General features: G+C 31.7%; 1 protein-coding gene across 3 annotated transcripts in view; it reads left to right on the top strand.

Annotated features, from left to right (window-relative positions):
- Positions 1 to 21,745, top strand: part of LOC143048265 (uncharacterized) — a 60,046-nt gene that overhangs the window by 15,803 nt on the left and 22,498 nt on the right. For 2 of the 3 annotated variants that reach the window (XM_076221844.1, XM_076221845.1), the window contains exon 2: positions 7,116 to 7,287. In XM_076221844.1, the coding sequence (XP_076077959.1) occupies positions 7,157 to 7,287 (131 nt within the window). In that variant the 5' untranslated portion in view covers positions 7,116 to 7,156. Of the gene's footprint in view, positions 1 to 7,115; positions 7,288 to 17,674; positions 17,924 to 21,745 lie in introns of those variants that run through there. The other variant, XM_076221843.1, reaches the window with a different exon arrangement.

Genomic DNA, 21,745 nt, shown 5'->3' with positions numbered 1-21,745 from the left:
AACTTGGTTTAAATCACCACTGGGATATCCAGGGACCACTGTGTATGATGACCCTGCCTGCCCATATGGCTGAAATAAAACATAGGTTTCAAACGCACTTTTTAGTATTATATCTCTGAAACTAAACGACAGTACAACAGTTGCATTTATCATGCATCAATTGTAAATAAAAATATCAGGTGAGCGACACAGGGTCCTAGGACCCTCTAGTTTTTTATAGTCATCAGAAGCTTCTGTAAGTGTTCTTGAAAGGAAATATTTGATAGTGGTTGTTTGCTTAAGGTCTGTGGCAAATTACGCCGAGGATAAACTTCAATAAGGCCGTAAGTTTTCTCGTTTGAATTGTTTTACATTGTCATTTCGGGGCCTTTTATAGCTGACTATGCGGTATGGGCTTTGCTCATTGTTGAAGGCTGTATGGTGACCTATAGTTTTTAATTTCTGTGTCATTTTGGTCTATTGTGGAGAGTTATCTCATTGGCAATCATACCACATCTTCTTTTGTTTTTATATTAACCTCTTAACCAGTTTGATATTCGTACCATATATTATCTGTGAATGTGTCCTGTGGTCAAGAACTTTTTTTTTAAACCACTAAATTACTTGTATTACAATTATGCCGACATTTAGTGCAGTTAAATCAATGCATTAAAAAATACGTATTCAATTTCCAACCAAATCAATGCACATGTTACATTCATGGTCATCTTATAGATTTAAAAACAATCCAGAACAATTGGTCAAATGAATATAGTGTTTGTTATTCAATGGTGATAGCATTTCATCTTTTTGGAAGTATAGTTTAAGTATTTCCGTATAATATTTGCATTTACATATAATGCAATCTTTATTAAATAGTATACGTATAAAAAAAAGGTAAGGACAAATCATCAGCATGATATTGCTTTAAAACATACAGATGTAGGTAAATCATCTTCGCTAGCCAAGGGTTACAATCTACCCATCTTCCCTAGGAGGGAGTGGATCGTGATTCTTGGCTAGTGAAGATGTGGGTAACTGTTCCAAGCAGTATGCGCTTCGGAATTTTGAGATAGGTGTCATACATGCAGCATATACTTGCATTTTAATAAGCATTTTTTCCTTTTAACATTAATTAAAGTGTGGGTGGATAAATGTCATTAAACAAACTATCCAACAACATTAGCAGAAACGATATCTTGATTTTAGCAACGGAATACAATCTTTAATCATGTAAGTGTCCATGCAATATCATAAACTGTTAATTGCCTAAAGTCTAGACACATGTAAATGAATGCTACAATGAATCGATCAACCCCTACTTTCTAAATGGATAAATGATAACATTTAAATGAAAAGAAAAAAAATAATAATCCTTTACGAGATTTCTGATTTGGGACTAGCTCATAATATTAAGTAAGTAGGTTTAACTAGTATTTTGAGTGCTTAAAAATATTGTAAGTTTCTAAAATTAATATTTGATAATTTGTAAAACAAACCTTTTTTACTACCGTGCATTACAGCAAAATGCATTGAGTGTGTAGGTAAAGGTGTGTAGGTAAAGGTAAGATCTTTGACTAGCTAGATTGCTAGTTAAACCGTGGAGTCATTATAAGGTCAAGTATACTACCTTGCTTTCGATGTAGTCTAGTCCTACCGACAGATATAGTGGTTATCTGTCGGACTAGTCTAGTTTTAAAGGAGGGTAGTATACCTAACATAATAATGACTTCACGGTTCCGCTAGCAAGCAAGCTAGTTAGAGATTTGGGCTTAACTAGTATTTTGAGTAATATCGTAAACTTTTGATACAATGTACATCATATCAACTTGTACGTCATTTGGTGTTTGGTGATTAGTTGTCTCCTCGGCAAGTTTAACACATCTTTGATCTTATTTTTCAACTCATCCTGCGGTCATAAACTTTTTTCAAACCGCTAACTTACTACCATTACAATCATGGCAACATTTAGTGCATTAAGATCAGTGCAGTTGAAAAAAAATAGTATTTAATTTCCAACCAAATCAGTGAATATGTTATGCGTTCACAACCATTTTCATGACAGATAAAATTACGCTTTGTGGCATCTGAGCTTTGTTGAGAGTCAATTCTAAGAGTAAAGTTATGTTTACAATAATTTGATTCAAAATGTTTCTATCTTTTCTTACTTCAATTTGTTTTCATAAAAATAGAAATTTGTATAATGATGTACATCATAAGAGAAAAATAATAATTATTTCCCGCTGATATATTTTGAATGTGAAGATGTTTCGACAGATTAATTTGCATCGACTTTCAGATCTTTAAATAATCTTTCTATCAAAGAAAGTTACCCACATAGACGTTTAAACCTTTAACTATCTCATTACGAATTGTTACTTCTGACTGGTTTTATTCGTGCTGCGTTTTGTCTACTGTAGGTGTAATACCACATACCACAATTGATTTTCCCTTATTAGCCTTTGTTAAATTTTCACTTTAAAAAAAATGTTGTAGAATTTATCTTTGTTTTAAAGAAAGAAATAATTGACACGAGTATAAAGTTTTATCCTGCCCAGTACTATAAACAAAATATCTTATTACATTTCGTCATTGCATATAAGAAAATTAGGGTTGAGATTAGGGTTGAGATCTCACAAACATGTTTAACCCCGCCGCATTTTTGCGCCTGTCCCAAGTCAGGAGCCGCTGGCCTTTGTTAGTCTTGTATTATTTTAATTTTAGTTTCTTGTGTACAATTTGGAAATTAGTATGGCGTTCATTATCACTGGACTTGTATATATTTGTTTAGGGGTCAGCTGAAGGACGCCTCCGGGTGCGGGAATTTTTCGCTACATTGAAGACCTGAAAAAGGGGGTGACCCTCTGCTGTTGTTTTTGATTTGGTCGGGTTGTTGTCTCTTTGACACATTCCCCCTTTCCATTCTCAATTTTAAATAACCATCACTGGGAGTTAACCAATTCAATTTTACCCCTTTTTCCATGTGTACAAGCTTTTAAAAGTAATCATGTAACCTGAGGTTTCCGAATATTCTATATATAAAAAAATAGTTGTGCTTTGAAACACCCAAGATATATGTTTATGTCAGACTTATATTTTTTTTACTGCAATTAGATGTAGCATTAATTTCCTACAACTGTCAAATTCAAGGTATTTTTGTTTTACCCTTTTTGTGACCAGCCGTACAATGATTAGGTGGTATCACACATGTAATACAGTATAACTAATGTAGGTCCCATTTATAATGTTTTTATATTGTATTTTTAAATTATTATTATTTTTTAAATGAAATACAAATGTATAATACGTCCATGTACGAATTAACCTTACCCATGGGTACCTGTTCTTCGTTGAATACTATATACATACTTGAATAATGCATGCCTGCCTTGGTTAACTTTTGATGTGCTTCTTTCTCGTTTGCGTTTCCTACACATTCATTTCATTCACATCAGTTTATAATAAGTGTGAACACATTCCATTGATTAAATTCTAGTTGAATAATATGCATAATTTGGCGTAATCATATTAATACAATTAAATAATTGATAGGCTCTGGAAACAGGCTGTTAGCTTTTTTTCAATAATATATATTTGTCACCAGACCATAAACAGTTTCAGTTGTCATTGTCTTTTCTTTTTCTTTTTCTGTTCTTTATTGATATGCTGTAGTGTGAAGCAGTAATATGCATTTGATGACTGCCTTAATTTGCGGTATTAAGTACAAGTAGATTTGGAATGTCGTTTTTCTCATAGGAAAGTTACCGATACTATCAAACCTTTTTTTGTAATTAAAACAAGAAAGATATTTTCCTACTATCAACAATAACACTTTTAATTTAAAATATCTTAACCCCCACCCACCAGCCTCCTAAAAAAAAAAAAAAATCCTTTACGAGATTTCTGATTCGGGACTAACTCATAACATTTAGTAAGTAGGTTTAACTTGTATTTTGAGTGCTTAAAAATATTGTAAGTTTCTAAAATTTAACATTTGATAATACGTAAAACAAACAATTTTTCCTTTTGTGCGTTACAGCAAAATGCATTGAGTGTGTAGGTAAAGGTAAGATCTTTGTCTAGCTTGCTTGCTAGTTGAACCGTGAAGTCATAATTAGGTAAGGTATACTAACCTGCTTTTTGTGTAGTCTAGTCCTACAGACAGATACAGTGGTTATCTGTCGGACCAGTCTACTCTTAAAGGAGGATACCATACCTAACCTAATAATGTCTTCATGGTTCAGCTAACAAGTAAGCTAATCAGAGATTTGGGTTTAACTAGTCTTTTGAGTACTATCGTAAACTTTTGATACAATGTACATCATATCAACTTCTAGGTCATTTGGTGTTTGGTGGCAAGTTGAACACATCTTTGATCTTATCTCTAAATTCATCCTGCGGTCCTAAACTTTTTTCAAACCGCTTACTTGCCCACATTACAATCATGGCAACATTTAGTGCATTTAGATCAGTGCATTTGAAAAAAAAAGTATTTAATTTCAAACCAAATCAGTGAATATGTTATGCGTTCACAACCATTTTCATGACAGATAAAAATACGCTTTGTGGCATCTGAGCTTTGTTGAGAGTCAATTTTAAGAGTAAAGTTATGTCTACAATAATTTGATTCAAAATGTTTCTATCTTTTCTTACTTCAATTTGTTTTCATAAAAATAGAAATTTGTGTAATGATGTACATCATAAGGGAAAAATAATAATTATTTCCCGCTGATATATTGACAGATAAATTTGCACCGACTTTCAGATCTTTAAATAATCTTTCTTTCAAAGAAAGTTACCGACATAGACGTTTAAACCTTTAACTATCTCATTACGAATTGTTACTTCTGACTGGTTTTATTCGTGCTGTGTTTTGTCTGCTATAGGTGTAATACCACCATTGATTTCCCCTTATTAGTCTTTGTAAAAATTTTACTTTTCAAAAAATGTTGTAGAATTTATCTTTGTTTCAACAAGGAGGTTAATATATGAGAACCTCCTTGGTTTCAAAGAAAGAAATAATTGGCACGCGTACAGTTTTATCCTGCCCAGCACTAAAGACAAAATATCACATTACATTTCGGCATTGCATATAAGAAAATAATAATACTTTATGCCTACGATGGGGACCGAGTTAATCAATTCAATCTTACCCCTTTTTTCCATGTGTACAAGCTTATTATGAAGTAATCATGTAACTTGAGGTTTCCGAATATTCTATAGAAAAGCAAAAAAAAAAAAATAAAAAAAAATATGATTTGAAATACACAGGAGATATGTTTATGACTTTAAAATTTCTTACTGCAATTAAATGTAGCATTAATTTCCTACAACTGTCAAATTCAAGGGACTTTTTTACCCCTTTGTGACCAGACGTACTCCTGCAATACAATATAACTAATGTAGGTTCCATTTCTTATCTGTTTTAAAATTGTATTTTTAAAATGAGTAAAATGAAGTACAAATTTATAATACTTCCATGTTCGAATTAAGCTTACCCATGTGTACCTGTTCTTCGTTAAAGACTATATACATACTTGACTAATGCATGCCTGCCTTGGTTAACTTTTGATGTGCTTCTTTCTCATTGGAGTTTCCTACACATCTTTCATTCATATTAAATTATATTAAGTGTGAACAGATTTCATTGATTAACTAATATGCATAATTTGGCATAATCAGATTAATGCATTTGAATAATTGATAGGATATGGAAACAATCTGTTAACTTTTTTCAACAGTTTTTAGTTGTCATTGTATTTTCTTTTTCTTTTTCATTTTCTTTATTGATGTGCTGTAGTGTGAAGCAGTAATTACAGAATAACTAATCGAAGAATTCAAATAGAGAAAAATATTCAACGAGTGACCGAACAATACATTAACTGACGAATACGCGTAGCGCATGAGTTAATTATCCGTGTTGTTCGGTCACGAGTTGAATATTTTTCGATATTAAGTCCAAATCAAAAAGAAAAAAAACTGTTGAAAAAAGAATTCCAAGAAAGATAGATTTCCTATTATCAAAAATTCAACTTTAACTTAAATGTCTTAACCCCCACCCACCAGCCTTCTCTAAAAAAAAATATGCTTAATTTTGATCCCATGACTTCATTTAAAAACTTCTCATATCTTATTTAACGACGTTCACCCAGAGCGGACTTAACTGCGAATATATATATCAACTTTAATTAACATTCCCCTTTTTGAAAGAAAAAAAATCCTTTATTGGGACTACCTATCCTAATTCTAATATGTCACTGGGTCGTAACGATCTTATATACTGTATATTTACAAAGTGTTTGTCATACTTATAGTTGTAACTTAAATGACTAAAACACTGTTGTTTTTAATGTTCCACCAAGCATGAAACTTTTGTCATTTTTCAGATTTCACACAATGCTTTTTAATATCATACACAAGTCATTATTTCAATTTCGGTTATAACAAACGGATTTTTAACTTAAGCATAAAAGTTTGTTTTTTTGTCGACCATATTTGCTTACTTAAATAGTACTTCTTATTACAAACTTGAATAACGTGAATAATTGATACAAGAAGATAAAAACCTTTTGTGAAAGTCAATACACTGTGATACAAAGTGTCAAAGACTTCTTAATCATATACATTTTGTGAGGTACTTGCAGTAGATGGTGTCGTTGAATACAAACATCTAAATTAAATCGATGACCCATGGTTATGATTTCAATTGGTACTTTTCTGTGATGAAATTAAAGGGTCATGGAGATTGAATTAAATACAAAATAAAACAGGATAGTAACATCATTACAAGGCATACTAACTAACTGGATTTGCATATAAATAAGAGATACCTATATATATCAAGTGAAAACGACATTTGTTCATCATTGGTATCGAAATATCACTTATATTAGTACTAACTGAATGGATTTGCATATTAAATGAGAGACCTATATATATCAAGTGAAGACGACATTTGTTAATAATTGGTATCGGTATATAACTTATTTAAGTTAGTACGAACTATCTGGATTTGCATATTAAATATGAGACACATATAGATATCAAGTGAAAACGACATTTGTTCATAATTGGTATCGATATATAACATAAGTTTTCAAACTCAAGATTTCTACACATATGCTACTATTTTAAAGGTTCTGATATTGAAAAGAGTGGATTACAAAAATGAAATAAGATGAAGAGGGAAGGAAGTGTGTCTGTAGATATACTACCCCTCGGGCAAAGTCAGGGGAGGATGTCCCCGTCCCACACATGTCTATCAGTGGTACAAGTCAAGATGTCGGATAAAAGGATATTCTCGGCAGGGTAAGTGAATAATATATTAATTCTTCACTATCGAAAATAATTTTAGAAAAACATAAAACTGTGTTGTACGCGATTCTTCAGTCTTAAGATTTAAAAAAAAACATAACTGTGCTGGACGTGATTTTTCAATCTTCATTTTTGAAAACAAATAACTGTGCTGCACGAGATTGGAATTTAAAAGTTTTTTTTAATCCTATAGTTTATTTTGTAATCTCAACACACATAAATCTATTTTACATATCTATGAAATAGAAAAATTGACGTATAATATTTCTTTAATTATGAATCTTAGTGTTTGCTGATACAAATTAACATAATACGACAGAACGACCAAATCTTTGCAAAGTCTTTGTTTTAATAGTTATGGATAACGGTTTCTTTTTTCTAAAAATAGTATCCATCTAAATCAGATTTGGTGAATTCCTTTATTCCGAGAAATTCTGATTTAAGGTTAATCTTAAAGTGAACAAAGACATGAACACCTATTTTGGATGAAGTGCTTGTCGTATTCTCCTCTGTTACCGTTTGGGGAAATGAATGATAAGCCGATATTCTGACGTCGTTTTATAAATGTCTATGTTCAATTTGATAAAAATAAATATATTTTTTTTATTTGAAATCCGAAGAGCAATGATTTACCTCCATATCCAACTATTATTCGAAATTTCTGTGTGCTACGAATTATTCTCACAACTGCTATGTTCTGTCGCAACACCTCCCTATACATTTCATGCCGCAAGATACTGTGGTGGGAATTGTTTGAATAAGAATTTAACAATTTTGGTTGTTAGAATTATGGCGTTGTACAATTATGTAATGATATAAAATTAGATTATTGAAACATTATCGCAAAGGGGAACGTTGCTAAACGATACTGATTGCAAATATTGTCCTGAAATTATACTACATGTATACATTTACCTGACGTGGTATAATATCGTATGGGGTTTAATGATCTAAAGAACAACAAGGAAACATCTACCTTTTTGTAGTGTTAATTTCTTTCTTCCGCTTCAAAGTTGTATATCAATAATAACGTTTGTTCTCTTGAAAGTCTCATTATAAAGAGAAAACGAATTCATGTCGACTAAAGTTAACCATTTATATACGCCTGCCTTTACAAAATAGTACATTATTAGAAGTAACGAAAATAGTATCAAGCCAAATATATAACGTTTCATCTCATTGGAATTGAAAGCGACATGGCATATGCTTATTGAAATTTAATGTACACTTAAGATCGCATTACCCGAATTTCAATATAATTTTGCTTTTGTGTCAAACTTATTCATAAATATTTATCACATTGCTTTATGTTTTACTATTTATCAAAATCTATAGAATTAACCTACAATATACAGGAGTAAGATTTTGGGCTTACAAATTTGTCTTTAACTTACCAACAGTTAGAAAAAAAGGAATATTACTATATTCACAAACTGACATGACGCAAGTTTCTGTGGTAGCACTGTTGAATTTGAATTGAAATATTCTTTTTGGTTTTTAGAAATACGAAACGGTAGAATTATGTAAATGTTCACTAGTTATGTTTTCTTCAAAACTTATTTCATCAGTGACAAGTCTTTGAACAACAGATATGATTCGCAAAGGTCAACATTTCTAACACTTCTGATAGCACATATTATTCTCTATATATAGTTATACTATACATATAGATATAAAATTGAGAATGGAAATGGGGAATGTGCCAAAGAGACAACAGCCCGACCATAGAAAAAAACAACAGCAGAAGGTCACCAACAGGTCTTCAATGTACCTTGCTTAATTAGTTAAAATCGTACTGGGGTTTAATGATCTAAAGAAAAAAGAGAAAACGTCTACAGTTTTGCAGTATTAATTTCTAAACTTCCTCTACAAAATTGTATATCAAGAATATTGTTTGTTCTCTGTGAGGTCTCATTCATAAAAAGAAAATGAATTCATGTCTACTACTATAGTTATATGTTTGTTTAAATCTGCCTTTACACATACGTGTATTACTAAACGTAACGAAAATAGTATCAAGCCAAATATATAACGTTTCAGGTCATTGGAATTGAAAGTGAGATGGCATATTCTTATTGAAATTTAATGTACAATTAAGATGGCATTACCCGAATATCAATATGATTTTGCTTTTGTGTCAAACTTATTCATAAATATTTATCACATTGCTTTATGTTTTACTATTAATCAGTCAATAGAAGTAACCTACAATGTACTTTGTAGAGGATTATGATCTGGGGATTACAAATTTGTCTTTAATTTAACAATAGTTAGAAAAAAGGAATATTACTATGTTCACATGACGCAAGTTTCGGTGTCAGCAACTTTTGAATTTGAATCTTAATATTTCTTTTGGTTTTTAGAAATATGAAATTGTATAATTATGTAATGATCACAACTAGTTTTTTGTGAAAACTTATTTAATCACGTCTATCACTGACAAGGCTTTTAGCAACAGCCATGCTTTGTATATAGAAGGCAACATTGATAACACTCCTGATAGCAACAATTATCCTTTATATATATATGGTTATATTATTCACCTTGCTTACTTTAATCGTGCTAGGGTTTAATGATTTAACAAAAAAATAGGAAACGTCTACATTTTTGCAGTGATAATTTCTTACTTCCTTTACAAAATTGTATATCAATAATAATGTTTGTTCTCTGTGAGGTCTCATTTATAAAGGAAAAACGAACTCATAGACATAAATTTATATGTTTCTATAATTTTGCCTTTACAAATTAGTACATAAATATACGTAACAAAAATAGTATCAAGCTAAATATATAACGTTTTGGCTCATTGGAATTGAAAGTGAGATGGCATATGTTAATAGAAATTTAATGTACACTTGAAATAGCGTTACCCGAATTTCAATATAACTTTGCTTTTGTATCAGACTTACTCATTAATATTTATACTATACATTTACCTTGCATAGTATAAAAACGTACTGGGGTTTAATAATCTAAAGAACAAATAGGAAACGTTTTCTTTTTTGCAATGTTAATTTCTTACTTCCTCTAATTCGGATGGATTGTTTTCAGTGGGGTCTCAATTAAAAAAAGAAAATGAATTTAGGTCTACTGAGGTTACATTTTTCTATACGTCTGCCTTTACAAATTATTATGTCATTATAAGTAACGAAAATATCATGAAGCCAAATATATAATGTATATGGTCGTTAGATTTGAAAGTGAGATGGCAAATGCTAATTGAAATTTAATGTACATTTAAGATGGCTTTACCCGCATTTCAATATAATTGTGCAATTGTATCAGACTTATTCATAAACATTTATCAAATTGTTTTATGTTTGACTGATTATCATAGTCTATAGAATCAATCTAATATAAAGTTCATACAAAAGTACTTTTATAAGTGATCAAAAAGGATAAAAAGGTCACCGTGTACTGCGTCTTAATCAGTTGAAATTTAAGCAATATATGGCAGTGCCGTATGCTGGATGTGTAACAGTAGCAGTAAGCAATTATGTTCACAAGATAAACATGAATGGAAAACAACATGAAAAACAAGCTTTTGGATATCAATATACGAGAGGTATCCTACTCCTTACATACAAGGTGTTACCGAATTAAAGATGTACAAAAATTGAAAGATTTATAGGAACCCTGTCATCTCCTTAACTATCAATTTCTATTTGTAAGAAAACAAGATTGATCCAACTCAACCAAATTTGTGCTGTCATACACTGGCGGACCTATAGGGTGATTGAGATTCGGTGGTTTGAACGGATTCAAATTACTATAAAAAAAAAGGTTGATCAAAAGATATGCGGAGCTTAAAAGTTCAATTCCAAATATCACCAATGAGCACTATGCTGTAACCTGATGATGACCTGCATTAAAATCTTACGGAGGCGTAGGGTGTATAAAACAAAAAAGAAGGAGTCTACCTTTTCAAGGAAAGCCGTGTTATTTGATTTCTTACTTCCTTTACAAAAATGTATATAAATTTGATGTTTGCTTCATTGAAGATCTCATTTGCAGAGAGAAAATGAAGTTACATAATATGTTATTATATATATCGATAATATCATCATACCAAATGTAAAATGACTCACCTCATTAAAGATGAAAGTAAGATGACATATGCTAATTAGAATTTAATGTACATGTTCATCAAAAAATTTAAGATGGCATTACCCGAATTTCAATATGAGTTGTATTGGATTATCCATAAATGGTTATCAAATTGCTTTATGCTTGAGTTTTTAACAACGCGAAGAATCAATCCTCCCCAATGTACTTCATACAAAAGTACTTTTGTGAATAGTAATAGAGGCAAGGTAGCCACGAACTGCATAAAACTTGATATAAATATAAGTATCCGAGAGTAAATATTTCAATTTTGTCACTAAGATAAGCATCTACACTTCATCAAATGAAAATTTGATATATAATCCGTAATCAGCATGTCAAAAGGAATCAATATGATCATAAAGAGCAAGGATACAACATTGGGACAGCAAACCATCGCAACTAAAGAGGAATGACGACACCATAGTCCAAAGCGAAAAGACGACAGTGAATCCAGAAAACTAAAGATTCAGCAGCTTTAAACCCTAACAATATAAGTGAGCCCAAATGCTTCAGAAGGGGGACTGGCGGTTTCTTCTTTTTTTACGATAATTGTGATATTGCTCAATTCAAAATCCGGCAGTAATCTGGAAGTAATCTGCACGATATGATTGTATATGAGACAACTCCCTATCAGAGTATAAATGTCGTAGAAATTAGCAAGTGTAGGTCACCGTACGAACTTCAACAATAGACAAAACCGTACCGCATAACAAGCTATAATCAGTTAAATTTGAGAATGTAATAAACATTGAAAGGAGAATGGCTTCGTGTTTAATATATCGTTTTGTTGATTGTAGTACAGATACTTCGTATCACAATAATTGGAAAACTGTCATGCGTTTTATCGTAAAGTTTAGTTCTGAAGCGACCCTCACTGTCGATAAAAAGCATGTAAGAAAAATCATGCTGAATTATATTTGTGATATCATACATTGGGGGACCAAGATGGTGCATTGTTGTCAGGGGTTTAGACTGTTTCAACTTATAGCATATACTGTCAATCTTTGAGCAAAATATATGCTTTGCAAACGAATACGTTGATAATAAAGCTTCTAAATCAAAATAGTATCATAGAGAAGAGTATTACTATGTATTTACCCGACTTCTATTATAAAATTTTACGGAGGACAATGGTGCATAAAAACAAAAAGGGACCCCTATTGTTTGGCAACGCATATCTTATTTCCTCTGTAAAATTATATAGGAAGATATTGTTTCTCTTCCTAGATGTCTCACTTGTTAAGAGAACAAGAAATCATGTGTATTAAGGGTCACATATTTCTATGTGCTTGCGTTTACAATTTTGTAAGCTAAAATCGTTACAAAAATATCATTATACCAAATATATAACGTTTCAGCTCATTAGAAAGGAAAGTGAGATAACATATTTTTATTGACATTTAATGTACATTTTCATCAAAGAATTTAAAACACCATTACCCGAATTTTAAAAATATTTGTGCAATTGTATCAGACTTATTCATAAATATTTATCAAATTGCTTTATGTTTGATTATTTTTCACAGCTTATAATCAATCTTCAATGTACTTCATACAAAAGTTCTTTTATAAATAATAAATAGAGGTAAGAAGGTCAACACGAACTCCGTATTGTTTTAGTTGAAGTGATCCTTCCGAATTCTAACGTAGCAAAATTAGTTACAGTAGACTATATCATACATTTGTTGATTATGAAGACGCATGGTTTAATGGAATCATGAAAGATTCGCAGTATTTTTTTAAACATTGTATTTATTATATCAAGTTGTCAAATATATTATTCCTTTTTAAAGCGAAAGGGTTATTCTAGTCTCCCATAGGTATCTAGTGGTTTATATTAGTTTTTTTAATTGATAACTTATATCATTCCTCGTATGACATGCGTCTTAAATTTCTTTAATTGATTTTATAGAGTAACTATTAGTTCCAGGTAAAACAATTGTTTCAATCTGAATGATAAACTATGACAATTTTTACCATTAATTTAGTCTTGAGTTCTGACCCAGAAATTCTTTTATATTGTTTTTGGTGTCCTGATTTTGGCGAATCTCCAAAATCAAATTTATGATTTTGATTCGATCTGCTTTGTGACAAGGCTTTGTTCGTATAATAAAGTGAAACTTTAAAATTCCAATTGCATGTAGGACATTTTTTAAATTACGAAAATGCGAACATTAAGTATTAGTAATATGCAAGTCAAAAGAACAATTGACATTAAAACTCAAAGTTTTCTTCATAATGCATATTTGTACTATAACGTATTTAATTTAGACTAGGTTTTTTTCGAAGGATGTTCGTGGTGTTCAAAATTTTGATTTAAGGCAACTGATTTTGTGTAGTCTGAATAAAGAAGGGTTGGTTTTGTAGATAAATGCAACAGTAGTATACCGCTGTTCAACAGTAATAAATCGATTGAGAGAAAACGAATTTGATAATACAGACACCATAATTAACATGTACTACAATCTAAACATTTAATAGTTGTCACTGTTACTCCCAGTCGATGTTAGTGCTAGCGGAATAAAACTTTATAAGGTAGTAATGTCACTATTTCAGCGCAGACTCTGTCATACTGTTGAACAAACTTTGATCTGTAAAAAGCCTTCATGTAATTCAAGTAAAAAATACACGAAAAAGGCCAAAACTATCACATTTGTCATGAAGTCTACTCAAGGGATCTTTGATTTCGAGATGGATGTATATCTTAGTATTAAGCTTAACTAGTTAATAATAAGGATTTTTTCATGATCCGAAAAAACTTAATTGATTTTTTTTTTTACGTCATTGCATTATCTACGGGTTATTTCTGCAGTAACCTTTTTGCGATGGTATGGTCTTCTCTAGTTTTTCCTTCGATGTCTATGAACTTTCATTCGTTAATCTAGCCCCGATGTCAGTTCGATCAAGACTATCATTGTTTGCAGATTTACCTTTCATAAATTAAGAGAAAAAAACATTCCTATCTTTTAGTTTAATTGTACTTGTTTTAATGTACTACAATAAAATAAAACACGTTTGTGAAACATTATAAGTACCATACTGTTTCAGAGTCTGTTATTATATACAGTATTCCCTCCAACAAAGAACCAATTATAGTTTTATAATTCAGATATAATAAAATATTAATGACTGTGTGGATACTCTGATTTTTTTTATAACAAACAATCTCATCCACATATCTATAATATCGAATTAAAGCTCGTGTCATACCGTCTGTTAAACTACCCGTAACACTGATTCCAGTAATTATTGAAATATGAGATTTTATTTGACAAAGGTAATTGCTAACCTCCAGCCGATTCAAATTTGTTCTTGGTCATTAACTCAGGATAATTGACAGTAATCAAGGAGAAGTATTGGTTTGTTTTCAACAATTCTAGACTGACTTATATTGAGGGTAGTACAGTTCATTTGGAAGAAAAATATTTCAATGCCCTTTGATTGATCTTTGAACTGGAGAAGGAATCATTTGATTTCTTACTTTCTTACAATTGTTGTTTCGGTGGTTTTGATTTCCGTAACGAGAACACGCAACATTGTATATAATAATTTTACTGTGTTTTTCTTTGTTTAGAAGTCATTATGGAAGGTCCAACTCTTATAATTGTCACAAAATTATATTAAATAAAAAAAAAACCAACATTTTAATACAGGATAAACAAAAAATGCTTTATTCATTTATAGTTACCTCATGAGATTGACTCATAAACCCTGTGATCAGGCCTGTTCTTAATGACTACTCACTTATATAATATACATGAAGGAAAAAAGAAAAATAACAAAACTACCGTCCGTCATGGAAAATTCAAAGCGAAAAAAAGGCAACAGTAGTATACCGCTGTTCAGGTCCCTTAACAAATGGAAAAATCAAAACCTCAAACACATCAAACGAATTAATTATATCAACAAACTTATGCAAAATTGCTAGGAGAATAAAAGCAGGATAAACGAGGTTTGCATGTAAATAGTACGTTTTGAACAAATATATCATGTTAAGGAGGTTTTTTTGCGAGAAAAAAAAACATTCAAAAATAGTCGAAAGAATGTTAAATTTCGCGAGCCGTAAGGCGAGGGAAATTCATTCTCAAGACTGGTATTTTTCGCAAATACCCCTCAAGAACATGTGATTATATTTAATTACACCGAATGTTATCGTTTAAAAACGCATTGATGATCGTGACGTTACAATCGTTCAATCGGATAGAGTATTTTTTGGCAAATACCACGGCAGAGAGGGTAAAAAAGGCATATCCTTTTTGCATATATCCCGGCGGCGTGAAAAAATGAACAGTAAATTGGTGAAAAATACACTGGCTATCAACCAATTAAAACCCAGGATTCTTATATATGGTGTAATTAAAGTAAAAACACTACCAGCGAGCGTTATGAAAAAATAAGGGTCTGCCTTCTTTATCCCTTGAGTTAGTAGTCATTCTTAAGCGAACTTACTTAAAACCAATTTTTTTCTATCAACATTTTATAGATTGGTCTTTGGCATTCCAGTTGATCATGAAACGATTTCAACCGACCAAAGGTTTAAGTCATCTTTGCAAGCTATTAAAACAACATAATAACTGTTTTATGAAGTTTAATTTCGAAATATGCAATTCCCACACTAGATCTGTTTGAATCAATCTCTACTTTTGTGTTGTAATCATTTGAGTTTTTCTGCGATTGCTTCCTGGGTCGATGTCACTGCTGGTGGCATTTTATATCCGAGGGTATCACCAGTCCAGTAGTCAGAATTAACATTGAATTTTTGAAATACTTAGGCTAATTTCTACCTCAGGGATAGATTACCATAGCTGTATTTGTGAAACTTTTAGGAATTTTTCGTCCTCAATGCTCTTTAACTACGTACTTTAATTGACCTAATTAACTTTTTTTTATTCGAGCGTCACTGATGACCCTTTTGTAGATGAAACCCGCATGTGGTGAAAATACAAAATTTCAATATTAGTATCTATGAAGCAGAGTTTAGTAAATAGACCATGTAGTTAAAGTCATAGGAAATGACTTTCTGGTAATTATAATGTTGTCGAATTATTGAAACAACGCATGCGTATATACTAAAGTAAGTCATGTATGCAAGATTTGTTAAACATGTATTACGAATCTATAAGTCACTACATACGGGAAATGTCGATGAATTAGAGTCGTGAAGACAATAATTTAAGAGCAGTACATTTATGAAGATTTTGGTAACATAAAAGATTTTCTTTTACAAGAACGTTTACGTACCCTTGTTTTATAGTAAAACTAAGCCTTCGAGTATATAAAACATAATCAACTTTTTTATAAGTTTCAAGTTTCATATGACTTTATATATAATTTATGATGATAATAAACACTGCATAATGGCTTTAAAATGTTTTAATATATTACATTTAGTATACATATAACGATAAAAAAAACATACATCTTAATAACCTTGTTACAATCGATATCTTCGACGATAACCAAGCTTGTTCAAGATGTTTGAATTCTAGATAAATGACACTGGTATTGATAACCAGGCGTTGGTACGATAGAACAGTGCTGTATATTATAAATAATTGTGTAATGTGTTTTAAAATGTCGAAGCTTTATTTCATGAAACTATACCAAGCTGGATGTTCTCAAATACGTTTGCAATTATTTATAATATTTCTTAGTTTTACTCAACAACATAATAAAAAGTAAAATCTCCTTTGTCACATCAATATTATGATGTTTTTGAGCTTTTGGTTTTGTCATTTGATTAAGGACTTTCTGTTTTGAATTTTCCTAGCAGTTCAGTATTTTTGTGATTTTACTTTTTATCTGAACTTTCAATATCATTCATTCGATATCTCGTCCTGAGTATGCATGACATAGTGGCACTGGACTTTAATTACAGCAACCAATCAATCATCTAATGTCTTATTATCTTTCCCCAGACAACTGCAGGAAACTGATAAAATATTTTGATATTTTATTAATGTCATGCAAATTAATGGAAAGGTTTCATTGGAAATCAAACATAAAAAATCTTGATCCACCTTCAACATCAATATTCATAACAGCCTGTCTATCTAAATTTCCGGAAGCTTATTTATGAACTAATTGCTAAACAGACATGTCTATTGATTATAATAGTTTGTTTAATTAGAGGAACTAGGAGAGAAGTTTGTTTAGAATTATGAGGATACATTACTGAAATTTACCTGATATTCAAACAATCAATATATCTTATATTGTCAGTAGGACCCGATAGACCTTTTTATGAACGTCAAGTCCTGTCATCGCAACACCGATCGTTTTCTTAGGAGCAATCGAGTGTTTCTCGTATATTGTAAAGTACAATGAAGTGTAAATGTGAAATATCTATTTTTGATGAGCTAAAAGTTAATATGTATTGTTGCAACTTGGATTGGATACAAATGTTGAAAATGACGCACGGAAAGGATGTCATGTCAAAAGAAAAACATTTCAAACCTGTTCCAAAGAAAACTTTTACACCACCGGAACCCAAACGGGCCAAGCATAAGTTGCATGGACCACGGTGAGTAGTCTCATACTTGACATGATTGATTTACGTAAGTACATATACCACTGTATCGGTTTCGAATTATGAATTTATTTTACTCGATAAACATTGCTATCTGACGCGAATGTAAACGATTTTTATTCAGTGATTATTCTCATGCTTCCCCTGTTGAGAATATAGTAGGGCTCGATTTTCTCCTTGCACGGGTAGTAGAGGGTTTTCGCTATTGTGGTCCAGCAGTTTTGTATTCCTTTGTTTAAAGAAAGCAGTTTTATTATAGATCTCTATTTATAGCTTAGATATTTTCCATGATATTTTGGATTTCTCTTGACTTTTCTTTCTTTATATTACTAAGTAACGCTATTTTATGTAATACATTGTCCTTTTGAAAAAAAAACGTGTTACAATAACCAAAATTCGTATTAATTATATAATTCTAAACACGAGAATTTCAAAAACACATCGAGTCAATAGCAATTCGATTTACAAACTTTTCCGAAATTTGATGAATCAACTCCCTTTCTCCTAGGTGCTAGGGGACACAAACATAAAACTGGTTTGGGAATATCAAATAAAAGTGTCTTTACAAACATATCTTCATGTCTTTTTTATGTGTATAAATGACAGCCTTAGTTTTCAGTGCTAATTTATTATGTAAAAGTATACAACTATTAAGTACTATCAACAGCATATATACTCGAGTATCTGCAAAGAATTATATATATCTAGAGACATACAATAGAACAAATGATTCACAAATATTAACATAGTCGTCTACCCATCAGTTATAACTATCAAATCGATGCAATTATTATTACTTCACTGCTAGGGATATCATAAAATTCAAATAGTCACATACCCAGAAGTTATTACTTATGAAAACTATGGAATGGTGAAATAATAATTAATGCCAAACCTAATAACACATATAAAAAATACATAGTAAAAAAATAACTTAGTTTTTATGCATTCAGAACTATTCTAAGTACTTCGACTTTAAATAATTCCAATACTGACCGATGAGCAAACGATACTCTCAAAGTTAGAACCTTTCAAAAAATGTATGTTAAGCTCATCTTTCCATTTATTTCACGTGTATTCGTTAAAATGGCTATACAGTTTACAGCTTCGGAGTCATAAAATTTATAAAGTTTTATTTTTTACACTTAACGATAAAAACTTTATCCTACTAAATATAAGTCTTATATTTAAAGTATTGAGAGTTTAATTGATTCTTGACTGCACCTCAGGAAATGAAACAACATTGGTTTTTTTATGACATTAGAACAATTAACCTGTTACTGGATCCCATCATTAGTGAAACCATGTATCATTTATGATTACTCCAATGTCCTACGATCATTTAGTGGGATTATGTTTACAGTAATTGTACATTTTTTTTACTGTTCCATGACTGTTTTATCTTTTTTTAGCTCACCTGGCCCGAAGGGCCAAGTGAGCTTTTATCATCACTTCGCGTCCGTCGTCCGTCGTCGTCCGGCGTCCGTCGTCTGTAAACTTTTACAAAAATCTTCTCCTCTGAAACTACTGGGCCAAATTTATCCAAACATGGTTAAAATCATTATTAGGGCATCTAGTTTAAAATTGTGTCCGGTGACCCGGCCAAGCAACTAAGATGGCCGCCATGGCTAAAAATAGAACATAGGGATAAAATGCAGTTTTTGGCTTATAACTCAAAAACCAAAACATTTAGAGCAAATCTGACAGGGATAAAATTGTTTATCAGATCAAGATCTATCTGCCCTGAAATTTTCAGATGAATTGGACAATCCATTGTTGGGTTGCTGCCCCTGAATTGGTAATTTTAAGGAAATTTTGCTGTTTTTGGTTATTATCTTGAATATTATTATCGATAGAGATAAACTGTAAACAGCAATAATGTTCAGCAAAGTAAGATTTACAAATAAGTCAACATGACCGAAATGGTCAGTTGAACCCTTTAGGAGTTATTGCCCTTTACCAATTTTTAACCATTTTTCGTAAATCTTAATAATCTTTTACAAAAATCTTCTCCTGAAACTACTGGGCCAAATTAATCCAAACTTAGCCACAATCATCTTTTGTGTATCTAGTTTAATAAATGTGTCCGGTGACCCTGTCATCTAACCAAGATGGCCGCCACGGCTTAAAATAGAACATAGGGGCAAAATGCATTTTTTGGCTTATTACTCAAAAACCAAAGCATTTAGATCAAATCTGACTGTAGTTAAATTGTTTATCAGGTCAAGATCTATCTGCCCTGAAATTTTCAGATGGATCGGACAACCCATTGTTAGGTTGCTGCCCCTGAATTGGTAATTTTAAGGAAATTTTGCAGTTTTTTGTTATTATCTTGAAAATTATTATAGATGGAGATAAACTGTAAACAGCAATAATGTACAGCAAAGTAATACCTAAAAATAAGTCAACATGACCAAAATGGTCAATTGACCCCCTAAGGAGTTATTTTTTTTCCTTTATAGTCAATTTTTAACAATTTTCATAAAATTTGTAAATTTTTACTAACATTTTCCACTGAAACTACTGGGCCAATTTCATTATAGATAGAAATAATTGTAAGCAGCAAGAATGTTCAGTAAAGTAAGATGTACAAACACATCACCATCACCAAAACACAATTTTGTTATGAATCTATCTGCGTCCTTTGTTAAATATTCACATAGACCAAGGTGAGCGACACAGGCTCTTTAGAGCCTCTAGTTTATCATTTTACTATTTTTGTCCCGGGTAAGTGTGAGCATTTGTCATCACTTTGTGTCCGTCGTCCATCATTTATCATATCTAGTTTCAAAGATGTGTCCAAACAGCATGGCTGACATGGCTAAATAAAGGCAACAGTGGTATACCGGTGTTAAAAAGTAATAAATCTGAGTTACAAACTGAAACCAAGGGAAACACATCAACTATAAGAGAAAAAACAAAAGAACAACAGGAACACTGAAGTGCAACAAAATCAAACGAAAGCATACATGGAAACAGACTATTCGAAAACAACTGTCATATTCCTGACTTGCTACAGGACATTGAAAAAAATTGGTTTAATTGGTTTTATAGCTAGCCAAACCTCCTGCTTCCACGACACAGAACACTCATCACCAGTGGAATGCAAAAACAAAAAATATAATAGTCGACACAACATGCAAAGCGCGGAACAACCTAAGATATAGCTAATGATTATGACTTACATATGGTGGTATTCTGCTTTTCTGCTGTCATTTTCTCTTGACTGCTCATCTTTCCTCATCTCTGAATCTCTGTCGATCTCTGTGATTGCTTCGATGTCTTCAGATTGTTTCAACCTTCACCAAATATTTCGACCCTGTGTCGTTTCATCCTCCGATTGCTCGGTCAGTATAGGTGGCCGAACCTCTTCTAATCAGTACTTGGCTTCCAACTCAGATCCTTCTGATGATGCCATAACCAGCAAGATGAACGTTATGCTGCTTCCTCTAGCTGTCTTCTTAACCTTTCCAACTATTCTCATTGCCTGTTGTATCTTCCATACTGACTGTACAGGAAGTCCTCTTCGGTCTACTTCTACTGGGAACATCCACACTTTCTACCATTTCTCTAGCTACATGTTGTCATCAGCTCTTCTACTGGGAACAGTCACACTTTCTACCATCTCTCTAGCTACATGTTGTCATCAGCTCTTCTACTGGGAACAGCAACACTTTCTACCATCTCTCTAGCTACATATTGTCATCAGCTCTTCTACTGGGAACAGCCACACTTTCTACCATCTCTCTAGCTACATGTTGTCATCAGCTCTTCTACTGGGAACAGCCACACTTTCTACCATCTCTCTAGCTACAT

This window comes from Mytilus galloprovincialis, chromosome 10, assembly GCF_965363235.1.
Source record: "Mytilus galloprovincialis chromosome 10, xbMytGall1.hap1.1, whole genome shotgun sequence".
Classification (NCBI taxonomy): domain Eukaryota; kingdom Metazoa; phylum Mollusca; class Bivalvia; order Mytilida; family Mytilidae; genus Mytilus; species Mytilus galloprovincialis.
This window is presented reverse-complemented; position numbering and strand designations above follow the sequence as displayed.